The 13,833-nt window shown below is 42.4% G+C and overlaps 1 protein-coding gene across 1 annotated transcript in view; it reads right to left on the bottom strand.

The window, feature by feature from the left end:
- PDK3 (pyruvate dehydrogenase kinase 3) overlaps positions 1 to 9,418 on the bottom strand; it is a 52,701-nt gene extending 43,283 nt beyond the window's left edge. The window contains exon 1 of the mRNA XM_020789146.3: positions 8,749 to 9,418. Within this exon, the coding sequence (XP_020644805.1) occupies positions 8,749 to 8,854 (106 nt within the window). The 5' untranslated portion in view covers positions 8,855 to 9,418. The remainder of the gene's footprint in view (positions 1 to 8,748) is intronic.
- Positions 9,419 to 13,833: the final 4,415 nt, after the last annotated feature.

Raw genomic sequence — 13,833 nt, 5'->3', positions numbered from 1 at the left:
CTCCTACATCTTGCCTTCAATCTTGGTTTATCAATATACTGTAAGTTCTTTCTTTATTCATATCAGAGTGTTACAAAATTCAAAATTATGGATGTATATGAAATACAGATAATTTGAAAAGGTTAAAATTATTACACTATTTTTAACCAGAAATAAAGAATATAAGTTGGTTCTTCTTCTTTGTCTGGCACCCAACATGAGCAGGGTGAGCTGGAGCAAGCTAGGGGTAGACTGAAGAGATAACTTTTTCTCTACCCTGTCCCACGGCATAAAATAAAGCCTTAGACTAAGGTCAGGTTCAGTATTCTTGCTGACTTCTAAAATTCTGTAGTCTTGTGTGCTTCTTGTCTTACTATCGGATTACTTGGGCCACCAGCTGATAGGGCTAGGTTGGAATTTTGCCTAGATGCCTATTTGACAGCCACAAGTCAGGAATGTTGTTGCCTTCTCCACAGAAAACCAGTATGATGTAAAAAAAAAAAATTAAAAAACTTACTGTTGCCACTCCATGGGTACAAACAGCTTTGGTGCTTGGTTGTTGAGGCAGAACCATATTCAAGAAACATACAGGGATTATTCAATATACACCACTTGGGAAAACACTGTTAAAGAGTCTTTAGACATAAGGTACATGCCATTTCACTCTCTGACAACTAGTACGACACCTGTACCCACAGATCAGCCATGTTGTTCTTAGCTATACTGTTTTATGTTTTTCCAAATGGCAGAATAGTAGTTACTACTCTTGCATAGCCAAGGCCAGTTTAATGAATATCGCTTGTTTGAAGCCCAGTTATGAATTGATCTTGCCCTACCCTTCTCATCACCACATTTCCCATTTCTAGCATAAACAAGAATATTCAGATGAAATATATTACATAGTACCACTTGTACCCTTAATTTTTAAAAGGCTGATCCTTACAATAGCTATTACTGTGTGAGTAGCAGTACTGATAATGTTCATATATTTTTCCTCTTTGTTTATCCGTTTGTTTTGAAAAGCAAACCGGGCACCACTGCTTTTAAATGTACTGCTTTGCTTAATAAGAAAAAGAAATCAAATTCCAAAGTACAACCAAAATCCTAAATGTAAAAGCTGTAACTTGAGTACTTTCTAAAGGAATGTTAGAATCAGTTGGACAAATTAGTTAGCTACCCTGCTTCCCTCAAAATAAGACCTAACCTGAAAATAAGACCTAGTATGATTTTTCAGGATGCTCGTAATATAAGCCCTATCTCCAAAATAAGCCCCAGTTAAGTGAAAGCCCCCCTCCACCATTGTGCAGCAACCAGATGAAGATGACATGAATGTATTATAAATGTATACTGTATTGCTGTACATGGAAAAAAAACATCCTCTGAAAATAAGTCCTAATGCATTTTTTGGAGCAAAAATTAATGTAAAACCCTGTCTTATTTTGGGGGAAACACAGTAATTTTTCTTGTATGATCCAGAAAGTTTAGTTCTGATGATACTACTGTGAACAACCTACAACATGAGAGGAATTTTGAAGATAATGACAGAAAGTAAGAATTATATGAAATTACTAATATATCCTTCTCACTCCATCTATCAGAAGCTCAGAGGGAACTATGTGACCATTTAGTATTTACATAACCTAAATTTAAAGATTAGATTAGATTATGTTAGTTGTTGGAGTTTAAAATCTTTGCAAACAGTTTTCACTACTTTTGCTTGTAACTGCATGCAATTTAGATAGTGAAATTTAGATAGTGAAAACAAACACTGTTTGACTTCCTGGTTTTCAAAAGAAGAGCCTAATACAAAAGTGATCATTAATACAATGTTTTGGTCTATAAAACATCACATATTTTTAACTATTTTACCGATTCCTTGCATCATTGTTTTACCAAAAATAACCTCAAAATATAACTAATTTTCTCTCTTTCATGTCTTATTACTTAATGATCCACATAAAATCTATGTGATAAATTAGCACTCCTCATAAACTAAAACATAAAATACAGTATTAATAAAAGTTACAGATACATGGATAACCATGCTGATTTGTAAATAATGTACAAAACAATTTAAATTACAGTAAATAGTGCATATGATCTACCATTTTGTGAATTTTCCTTGCCAAACATTTCAAGTAACAACCATCAAGATCATCCACACTACTGTATTTCTGTTAACTATGTATGGATGTGAAAACTGGACTGCAAAGAAAGCTGTCGGGAAAATAATTGATTCATTTGAAAAATAGTGCTGGAGGAGAGCTTTACTGATACCCTGGATGAAGAAGTGGTTCCTAGACCAAATCAAGCCTGAACTATCTCTGGAGGTAAAAATGCTGAAACAGAGGTTGTCCTATTTTGAACAACTCATGAGAATTCAGAATTCTCTGAAAGAGACAATAATGCTGGGAAAGGGGGAAGGCAGCAGGAAAAGAGGAAGACCAAAAAAGAGATAGATTGACTCCCTAAAGGAACCAACACACTTGAGTTTGCAAGAGCTGAGCAGGGCTATTGAAGACAGAATATCTTTGAGATCACACATTCACAGGGCCACTATGAGTCGGGGGCTGACAGCACATAACAACAATCCAGGCATTTTGATATCCACTTCCAGCCACTTCCCATTTTCCTGAGAACAGTTAATTCTCTTTCTCCTTAGCAAAAACTGAAAATATGTTATGTCAGCCAACACTTTTTACCATCTTATTGGCTTTTCACATCTAGCAATTTCTGTTTTGTTCATATAGACTCATTAATAGATCACACAACTAATTTCAAATTATTGTTTCATTTGTCCTTCCTATCTCCTCCATTGAAACTACTGGACAATTTAGTATCAAATCTCTCAGTTCAAACAGAAATCTTCATTCTTAGGACCTAGATCAGCAATGGTAAACCTATGGCACACGTACCACAGCTGACACGCAGAGCCCTCTCTGTGGGCATTCCAGTCTGCCAGTCATAAGTTGCCATCGAGAAATATTTACCTGCCCTCCGATCCCCGATTTTGGGAAGAACTCTTGGGAAGGGAGAGAGAGCCAAGCTGGCAATGGCCGCCACTGACACTAACACACACATACATATACACATCCACCTGGATGCCAAACGTGGAAACACCTGGCTCCTGCTGCCTGCACATTTAAGGATTGCAGCTGAAGGCAGAGCGAGGAGTGTCCCAGGAAGGTGCTGGAGGAGTGGGACTCTTCAGGGTGGTCATGGTTTCAAAAGCCAGCAGAAAACTTGGCTATTCAAGCAGGCCTTCCCTTCAGTCAATTAAGTCATTCTTATTTTTCTCTTTTATTCTTGCCATCTTGGGACTCTTTGCTTTAAATTAACTGTTAAAATTGTAAATTTATGATATTATATTTTATATCGTTTTGTTTTTTAATGTAAAACTGTATATTTTAAATTGTTTATATCTTCTAAGTTGTGAGCTGCCCAGAGTAGACTATGTCTAGATGGGCGGCATATAAATGCAATAAATAAATAAATAAAAATAAATTGTTAGTTTTGTGTTGCAGTTTGGGCACCTGGGCTCAAAAAGGTTCACCATCACTAACCTAGATGAATATATCAATTCATTCATTAACTAGACTGAGGCTATTATACTTCTGGCATATCAAGAGGCAAGATTCAGTAGAAAAGAACACAGTGCTAGGAAAACTGGAAGGTCTGTCTGTCTGTCTACAGTTACATTTATATTGCACCTTTCCTCCAGCAAGTTTGAGGCCGAACACATGGCAATCTTCCTTTCTCCTCACAACAAACCTGTGAAGTAAGTCAGCTGAGAGAGAATGACTGACCCAAAGTCACCCAGGACCTTGAACTTGGATCTTCCAAGTTCTAATCCAGCACTTTAGCCAGCATTAACACACCAATTTATCACCAGGCCAATACAGAAACACAAAGTATGTATATACCATTCAGAAAAGCAACATTCTATTCTCTAGTTTTCCTGTTCCTATGACTGTCTAAGAAGATAATTCTACAAGCAATCTCAAATGGTCACCTCCTTCTATGTATGCCTTTGATACACTATGTCAGCCAAACATAGTGTGTTTCTAGATTACCCAGCATGAAAGCAAACATGAACAATTCATATTGCTGTAGCAACTTCATAAGGCAATTAGGAACACTTCAATGCCCTGGCGCCGACGCTGATGACATTTCGGCGCCAGGTCAAAACCTTCCTGTTCCAGAAGGCTTTTAATTAAAATAATATCAACTGTGGGTCCTAATGGCAATTTTTAGAGTATATATTTTAATTGTATTTTAATTGTCTTATCTTTTTATTGTATTTTAATTGTTGTAAGCCGCCCAGAGACCTTTGGGTAGTGCAGGCGGCATACAAGTTAAATAAATAAATAAATAAGATAAAACAAAACTGGTCTCTCCTGATAGCTGGGCATTTTACAGGACAGTAGCTGAAGTAGATGCTTTTCAATATACATCAGGAGTGCTGTATTTGTCTCAAAGTAACTGTCATTCAGTTTAATTGTGTGAGAACGTTATACATATTCTTGTAACCCCCACATGTTCTTTCAACCAAGTTACTTCACTGATAATCTCTGCTGCTAAACAGGTTTTCATTCTTCTTAAAATGAGATACATACAGGTGTCCCAATTCCTTCTTCTCTCCTAGCACAATATGTGCTTCTCTGCACACATAACTGCAAACAAAATCCAACCACTGGTCTCAAATACTGTATTTTTCCATGTATAAGATGACCCAATGTATAAGACTACCCCCACTTTCCAACCCCAAATAAGAAAATGTGATCGCTGCTCTTCCCCTCCACTTCCTAAGCCTCACGAAAGCAGGATCAAAGGGCTGCAGAAGTGGAGGGGGAAAGCAGGAATCTTAGGAAGTGGAGGGGTAAAGCAGCCCTTTGATCCTACAGCCATTTCACGGCTGCTTTACCCCACCATTCAGGGCTTAGGAAATGGAGAGGTAAAGCAGCGATGAAAGGGCTGCAGGATTGCAGCCCTTTGATCCTGCAGCCCTTTCGCTGTTTTACCCCTCCATTTCCTAAGCCCCGCTGTGTGCATGCACACCCCACTCCGGATCCGCTTGCAGGCGATGAGGAACAGCGCCCACTGCTTCAGATCTGTGAAGCAGTAGCAGAAGCAGAAACGGAGGGGGTGGGTCCTGGCACGGAGGTGCCTCCTGACCCCACTGATGAGCACAGCGTAGGCAGTTTTGCTACAGCACAGTTTTCTCCTTGGTTTACTTCTGTGTAAAAGATGACCCTCAATTTTTCCTCCAATGATTTTAGGAAAAAGTATCACCTTTTACATGGAAAAATACGGTACCACTGATCTACTGAATCAATTGCTGAATATGCCAACATGATGTAAATCTCATTCAGTCAATGGATCTACTCTAGTTGACAATCTTTAGGTCTTTTTTTTAAAGGCCTTAATTTAGCCTTATAATTTGTCAAACTGGATTTAGGCCTAGATTCCCCACCCCTGCTATAAAAGCAATTTCTGTTTGGCCCCCATGGCTCCTCTTGCCCATGTAGTAGAAACACAAAGCTTTGGTGTTCCTGAAGTTGCGTGTATTGACTGATAACAAAACAGATCCAAAAAATCTGCAGAATACTATGAGCGTCAATAAGTTGTGGTGAGTTTTAGAGCTGATACACATAAGTTTCATTAGACAGATAGCGACTGAAATCCTGTTTTGCATCTCCACATTGGCAATGGAAATGACATAATAATGAGTGGTAAATGAATCGCCACTGATTAAAGGTGATTTGGGGGTGCATGTGACTTGCACACAATATGATAAAGTTGAGTGCGCCCAAAATCCCCAAAGGAGGCCTTTAATCAGCAACTACCGTGTTTCCCCAAAGATAAGACAGGGTCTTATATTAATTTTTGCTCCAAAAAACACATTAGGGCTTATTTTCAGGATATGTTTTATTTTTTCATGTACAACAATCTACATTTATTCAAATACAGTCATGTCATCTTCTTCTAGTTGCTGCACAATGGTAGAGGGCGGGGTTTCACTCATCGTCGTCGTTTAGTCGTGTCTGACTCTTCATGACCCCATGGACCAGAGCACGCCAGGCCCTCCTGTCTTCCACTGTCTCCCGGAGTTGGGTTAAATTCATGTTGGTTGCTTCGATGACACTGCCCAACCATCTCATCATCTGTCGTCCCCTTCTCCTCCTGCCTTCACACTTTCCCAACATCAGCGTCTTTTCCAGGGAGTCTTTCACTTAACTGGGGTTTCACTTAACTGGGGCTTATTTTTGGGGTAGGGCTTATATTACAAGCATCCTGAAAAATCATAGTAGGGCTTATTTTCAGGTTAGGTCTTATTTTGGGGGGAACAGGGTATTTGCCACTCCTGATGACATCATCACCACTGCATGCATGAATCTGTATACAATTCCAGCCACTGTGTAGCAATATTAGCTGAAACAAAGCCAATGAGAATGAGAACATGCTTTTCGAAGCCCATGATGTATGCCAAGAACTAATATTAATGAAAGGTGTGAGGGTGACATAGCAGAATTAGCTTAAGAGAATACTTTGCTTTTGCTACTCCAAACAGTAGTATGCAATATGCAGGCTCCCTTTCTGCATTTCAGGATCAAACCAAATGTTAGCTAGATCAAGCTATTAACTTCAAGATTTCCTCAAAAGACAGGTGCCATAGCAACCAGATATGCAAATGAATATTACGTCCCAATGACCAATCATAAAACAAAGCATGCTAAACTCAGGACATACTGTTGAGAAAAATTATGTACTGTAAAACTTTTCACCATCTGAGACAGCAATTCTTCTAAAATCTGCTAGTGTCTACTCTGACCCTAAACCAAAGGCACGCAGGGGAAAATATCACCACTAAGATGAGTCTGAATTGGCAATTGATACATTGCTTACTGGTACTCCACTTCAACACCATGACTGGTGAAACAATAAAGCCATGGTATTTTTCCTAAGAAGCCCCATCAGAACATTTCCTTCTTATATGCATCTGCATTTATTTATTGATTTATTGATTTATTTAGCCTACTTAGCAAAATTGTAACTTGGGGTGGTTTACTAAATTTAAACTATGCAATTAAAAAGAAGACTCACCTCCCAACTGTCAAATTAACTGAAAGGCAAACATCACCTGACATTAGCAACAAACATCTAACAGAACAGATCAAAAATAAATAAATAAAATCCAATACAACAAATGACAATGATAAAACATCAATCCAAAAAATGAAATACTGTATAACGAGTCACAGAATCAATATCAGATGTTGCCAAAGACCTCCCTCGACAGTTTGGTCTTCAATAATTTTCTACACATCTATAGGGAGGGGGTCTGTGTCTAGCCCAGCAAATCTGGGAGACATCACACCAGAAACAATCCAATGGTCTTCAACTGTTTGATGATTACCCCCTCCTGCAGGAGCAAAATGCAGCCCTCCAGATATTGATCGACTGGAACGTTCAGGATTGCTCACTGCTGGTTCTGGATGATGAGAGCTGCAGTCCAGTAACAGCTGTGGGCAGCTGCCAATCCACTGCACTACTGGATCACAGTTTAAGACAGGTTACATTAGCAATACAACTATCAAAAGAATGGGAAACTGTTAAGAAGTGGATGTGTGAGCTTAAAATGTTCCTAGGTCTCAGACTGAGAAAGCTGAAGACTACTACAGTATATAAACCATATGAATCAAGAAACTAGGAGGGTTTGGGCAGCTGTGGTTTTCCAAACCTTTCTGATCTATAGCACCCACTGATACATAATACAGTACTATCACTGGCCTACAGCTGATGTACACCAAATCATCTGGAGGACCACTGTTGCTAATCACGAACCCAACTGCTGATCACCACACCATGGTTCACAATTTCTCCAGATAAGTTTATTTTTAAATTTAACATGAAATTGTTGACATTGGGCAGCACAAGCAATTAGTCTGAGGGAAACATGGAAACCCAGAGAATTAAATCAAGCTGGAGTTGGGGGGGGGAGGAGTGCTCAAGCCTTTGGCTTGTCCTCCATCCTAAGAGTTGGAGATCTAGAATCTGACCTTATCCCTAGAATGGTGAGAATGCATGTGATTATGGTTCAGAAAGACTAGATTTACTTAGCACACCCACATGGATGCCCTGTTTCTCTAACAGCTATAAAACAAAGGAAGTCAACAGGTGAAGTGTAAGTCTTCTGGCCTCCTGCTCGTTGCCTACCTGAGCCAGATATGCCAGGTTGTCAGGTTGAGAACTACTGCCTAACCCTTTTCGGGCAAGAAATGAAGAGGCCCTTGCCGACCAAACCCGTGGTGTGTAAACCCACTGCAAAGTGTGGCTTCATAGTCAGCGCCCTATCTGTTTTGCGCTTCTGCCTGTCCAGGAGTTGGGCCCCTCTTCTCCTGCACCCCCACTAGTCGGAGCCTCTTCACAACCAACCGCCTGTTCGTGGCCGGCACTCATCCTGCCATGGCCCTTGGCGGAGGTCCTGAGGCCCGGACGGCCTGAGCCCTTGGACCCTTCACTTGCTTCTGTTTGTTTTGATGCCTCGTCGCCGGCCCTTCCCCCACCCCCCGCTCGGTGACGTCACACACATACACACACACCGAGAAACCTGGGTAAGGGGCCATCGCCCGGCGGAGCCTGCGCCCGCCCCCTCGCCCCAAATGCCGATGGAGGGGTCGGTTGGCGGGGGAAAGGAAAAGAGAAGGGGGAAGCGGTGCGGGCGTCGTTGTGATGTGTGTGTGGCGCCGTGGCCCTTCCGTCACTCACCGAAGTCCAGGAACTGCTTGATCGAGAGCGGCGACGGAGAAAAGCGAGAGTAGTACTCGATCTGTTTAGGGACGGGGCTCTTCAGGAGCGCCCCGCACAACCGCATGGTCGGTCCGTGGGTGGCGCGGACGGGCGGGCGGGCTGGCCGGGCAGGGGTTGGTGTTGGGGGGTGGGCAAAGGACGTGAAGGTGGAACGGACGTGCGCGCGCAACCACCCCCACTCGCCGCCGCCGGGCGAACCGGCCGAGCAACCGTCTGGCGCGGCGGCGCGTGCCGTGCCTCACGCACACAAACACGAGGAGGGGGGGAAGGCTCGCAACAGCCCCAACGGCTCGGCCCTTCCTCGCGGTCAGTGGGTAGCGGTCTGAGGAAGGAGGAGCCGGCGGCATGAATAGCAGCTGCCACTGCCTCCTCACAGCCGTGCCCCCTTTTATCTTAAACGGGCGGGCGGGCGGGCACCTTGTGCCCCGACCACTCTACGCCCCGTTCTGCCCGAGCCGACTCTCTAGTCTAGCCTATTTGGTAAAGGCCCGTCTTTCAGGCGTAGGCAGCTTTCTGAGTGGGCGAGAAGCAGGCGGCACCCCCACTCGGCCATCCTCTTCTTTTTTTTTTCTTGCCTGGATGCTGAAGCGCCGCCTGCAATTGCCTTGACACCCCGAGCGGTGCGCAAGCGCCGACGGCTCGCCGTTTGGGGACGGGGCCTACAGCCGGCGGGGAAAGCGAAAGTGCCCCCTCGGCACCCGTATCTATATTCCCCCCCCCGCGCGCGCGCGCGCGGAAAGCGAAGGGCGCTCACGGGCTGTGGCTCCGTCACCCCTGGTCCCCAAGGTACTTTCGTTGCTCTCCAGAAGCCTACTCTGTTTTCAGAAGCAGGGCGAGTTCTTAGTGATGCAAAATTATCTCTAAAAGCGGTGTGTGTGTGTTAATATCCTTACTTTTTAACACTTAACCGGGGTCTGGTAACAGCCCTGATGCCTGGATTAGAACAGAATGAGAGGGCAAACAATGAATGCATGTACAAAGTAGGTCCAGTGGAAGCGAACATACAATATTTGATTTCAGGGAAAGGCTTGATTCAGTCAAGGACTAAACTGAAGCTGTTATACTTTGGACGTATCATGGGAAGACTCACTGGACAAAACCACAATGAAACAAAAAGTGGAGGAAAAAGAGAAGATGTAACATGGAATGAACTGACTGAATAATAGAAGCCACAGCCTTTCACCTGACCAGAGCTGTTCACAATTGGCCAGTTTAGAATGTCATTAATTTTAAAATAATATTTACTGACCGTTAATTAAGCTCCAATGTACAGTGACCCTTTTTAGGGTTTTCTAGGTATGGAACACTCAAGTGGTTTCCCATTCTTCTAGGGGCATTGTACAGCATGTCCATGGTTGTACTACATAGGCAAATATAATTGGATTTGCTCTATAAAATTGATTAATTTGCTTTTTGAAAAAATGATCACAAGACACAAAGGCCAATTCAAATCAGTCTGGCCCTTTTTGCTTTGCAGTTTTTCCTTCTGATTTTTTCAAGCTGGAATAATTTGAATTGATTTTTTCCCATGTGATCAGTTGTTTACTTCTGCAAAAGGACTTGGGGGCATGACTGTGGGTGGTGTTGTAGTGACATTGCCAGTTGGGATGTGATGTTTCAGAACCGTGGGAACACCTGCCCATAAAATCCGTCCCCTGATTATTATTAGTATTATTATTATTTCCCAATAAACAAGTGTTGTACTGAGACAGCAACAAAAACCATCCCAAAGAAAAGGAAATGCAAGAAAGCAAAGTGGTTGTCCAACGAGGCCTTTCAAACAGCAGAGAAGAGAAGGGAAACAAAATGCAAGGGAGAAAGGGAAAGTTGCAGAAAATTGAACACAGACTTCCAAAGAATAGCAAGGAGCAACAAGAGGGCCTTCTTAAATGAACTGTGCAAAGATATAGAAGAAAATAATAGGGAAAAACCGGAGATCTGTTGAAGATAATTGGAGATATTAAAGCAGGGGTGGGCAATTAATTTCTATAGGGGGGGCCAAATGAAAAATCTGAACTGTGTTTGGGGGCCGAACCAACTTTAATTAAAAATAAAATGAGACAATGATGTTATGATTATTTTTATTTTAAATTTGCTAATCTTCACAAATACTAAAGAGGTTTTTTGCGGTATGTTAAAGATAAGCAACTTATCAACTTTAGACAAAAAGTTATAAATGGTTTTGCTGTTCAAAACTGACCGCGGGCCGGACAGGAGCAGCTCATGGGCTGTATGTGGCTCTCGGGCCGCACTTTGCCCTGGTCTGTATTAAACGAACATTTCGTGCAAGGATGGACATGATAAAGGACAAAAATGGTAGGGACCTTACAGAAGCAGAAGACATCAAGAAAAAGTGGCAAGAATACACAGAGGAATTATACCAGAAAGATCTGGATGTCCCGGACAACCCAAATACAGTGGTGCCCCGCATAGCGACGATAATCCGTTCTGGAAAAATCGTCACCATGTGGATTAGTCGCTATGCGGAACAAAAAAGCCCATAGGAATGCATTAAAACATGTTTAATGCGATCCTATGGGCAAAAAACTCACCGTTATGCAAAAATCCTCCATACAGCCGCCATTTTCGCTGCCCGGTAAGCGAGGAATGGGCACAAAAACACTGCAGGCGGCCATTTTTTTTACCCGGTGGCCATTTTGGAACTGCCGATCAGCTGTTCTTAAAACATCGCAATGCGATCGCAAAAATGATTGCAAAAAAACATCGCTATGTGGATTTGTTGTTAAACGAGATGCCTGTTATGCGGGGCACCACTGTAGTGTGGTTGCTGACCTTGAGCCAGACATTTAATGGATAGGTTTGTTCTTGCAGTCCAGGGGAGTGAAGTCAAATGGGCCTTAGAAAGCATGGCTAAAAATCCTACAAGATAGGCTTCAGCAGTATGTGGACTGAGAACTCCAAGAAGTACAAGCTTACCTTTTTGGGCTCCATGATCACTGCAGATGGTGACAGCAGCCACGAAATTAAAAGACGCCTGCTTCTTGGGAGGAAAGTGATGACAAACCTAGACAGCATCTTAAAAAGCAGAGACATTACCTTGCCGACAAAGGTCCGCATAGTCAAAGCTATGTTTTTCCAGTAGTGATGTATGACAGTGAGAGCTGGACCATAAAGAAGGGTAACCGCCAAAGAATTGATGCTTTTGAATTGTGCTGGAGGAGACTCTTGAGAGTCCCCTGGACTGCAAGGAGAACAAACTTATCCATTCTGAAGAAAATCAACCCTGAGTACTCACTGGAAGGACGGATCCTGAAGCTGAGGCTCCAATACTTTGGCCATCTCATGAGAAGAGAAGACTCCCCAGAAAAGACCCTGATGTTGGGAAAGTGTGAAGGCAAGAGGAGAAGGGGACGACAGAGGATGAGATGGTTGAACAGTGTCATCAAAGCGACCAACATGAAGTTTAAGACAGGAGGGCCTGGCGTGCTCTGGTCCATGGGGTCATGAAGAGTTGGACACGACATAACTACTAAATAACAACAATTTCATTAGCAGCACCTGGCTGCTACTTAGCTTCTTAATTCCTATAGAAGCTGATTGTAATTTTCCGTGTATAAGATGATACCTTTGTCCAAAATCTTTAGACTAAAAATTGAGGGTTGTTGTATACACAGAAGTAAGCTGAGGAGAGAACAAAAGCCACATACCTTGCCTCTGCAAACAGGTTTCCTTCATTCACAAGGCTTAGCTTCCCACAGTCAGGAGGCTTAGTTTCCTCCAATCATAAGCCTTATGGAACTGACGTCAGCTGATGCTGAACGAACCAACTGGAACACGCCTCATTGGAGGTGGAGTCTGTAGGCTGTGCTCAGATTCAACAGGGACTCGTAATGTCCGAGCCTTCTGAGTCCAGAGGTTGAAAAAGCTAAGTTTTCTTAATTTGGGTTTAGAAAAGTGGTAGGGGGCATCTTATAGACGGAAAAATACGGTAGATTTTCACACATGGCTTATCCATGTTGGCTTTATTTTTGTTAAATAAATCACAACACAGTATATTATGTATTGTTCATTTGAGGTTGTATTTACCTAATTATCAGACCTGCTAAGGAACAGATTATTTTTATTATGTCCTGATACATAAAGCCATATAATTCAAAGAGGCTGCACTTTCTTTTTCACACAACTATGTTTCTGTGGTATATATGTATATTTCTATATATATATCATGAAGAACTTTAGGAAGCTGATGCCTTTTTCCTAATATTATGCAATCCTTTGAAAAACAAGCTGCTTAACAGTGAACCAGTGAAGTGAACAGTGAAGCGTTGGCAGAGGCGGGAACAGAGGAAGGAAGGAAGGAGAGGAGGAAATGTGGGTCATGTTGGGGAGCCAGCGTGGACATTGACTCTGAATCAATCCGTAGCCCCTCTGTGATCACTAAAAGCCAACTGAACTGTAGGACAGGCTGTGAATCAAACCACAATAAAGCCAAATAACTTGGCTTGCCAGTGTAGCTGAAGCCTTTGTCTCTTCAGCTGCAGAGAGAGGTGGTCCCAGCAAGAGAAAACACACTGAGAAAGATGACACTTGGTGCTGCCAATGAGTTGCAATAATGGCAAGTTTCATCATTCATCCAAGCAAGCATATTTGCAACCCCACATAGCTATATGCAGTGATAGGTTTTCTCACATGAATGTGAAGATCGGGCTTGAAGTGAAAGCTCTTAGTGAAGGTTTTGCTGCAATTGTGAAGACTGCCAATGTGGCAGACAAGCCACTTATATGACCAGGATCTATCCTTTTTTAGGCTTGGCTTTAACTATCCTGGCAGACAGAGATGGACTCAGGAAACCCAAATATGGCAAAGGGGATAGAATTGGATCTTTCTGGTACAGCTGGTCTCAGGCATGGCTCCTAGTACACTACTGTAGAATGAATGGTAATCAGTCAGCAGATTACAGTGCTTTGGAGGGCATGTCTAGTGGTGAGAGCTGTCTATAAGAAGTGTGGTTCCCCAGCAAAAGGTATCTAGATCTACATAAATTTCATAATTCATCTGCTAACACTGTACATGATGTCTGTG

This window comes from Pogona vitticeps, chromosome 3 (assembly GCF_051106095.1).
Source record: "Pogona vitticeps strain Pit_001003342236 chromosome 3, PviZW2.1, whole genome shotgun sequence".
Lineage (NCBI taxonomy): Eukaryota > Metazoa > Chordata > Lepidosauria > Squamata > Agamidae > Pogona > Pogona vitticeps.
Note: the sequence above shows the minus strand (reverse complement) of the source record. Positions and strands in the feature narration are given on the sequence as shown.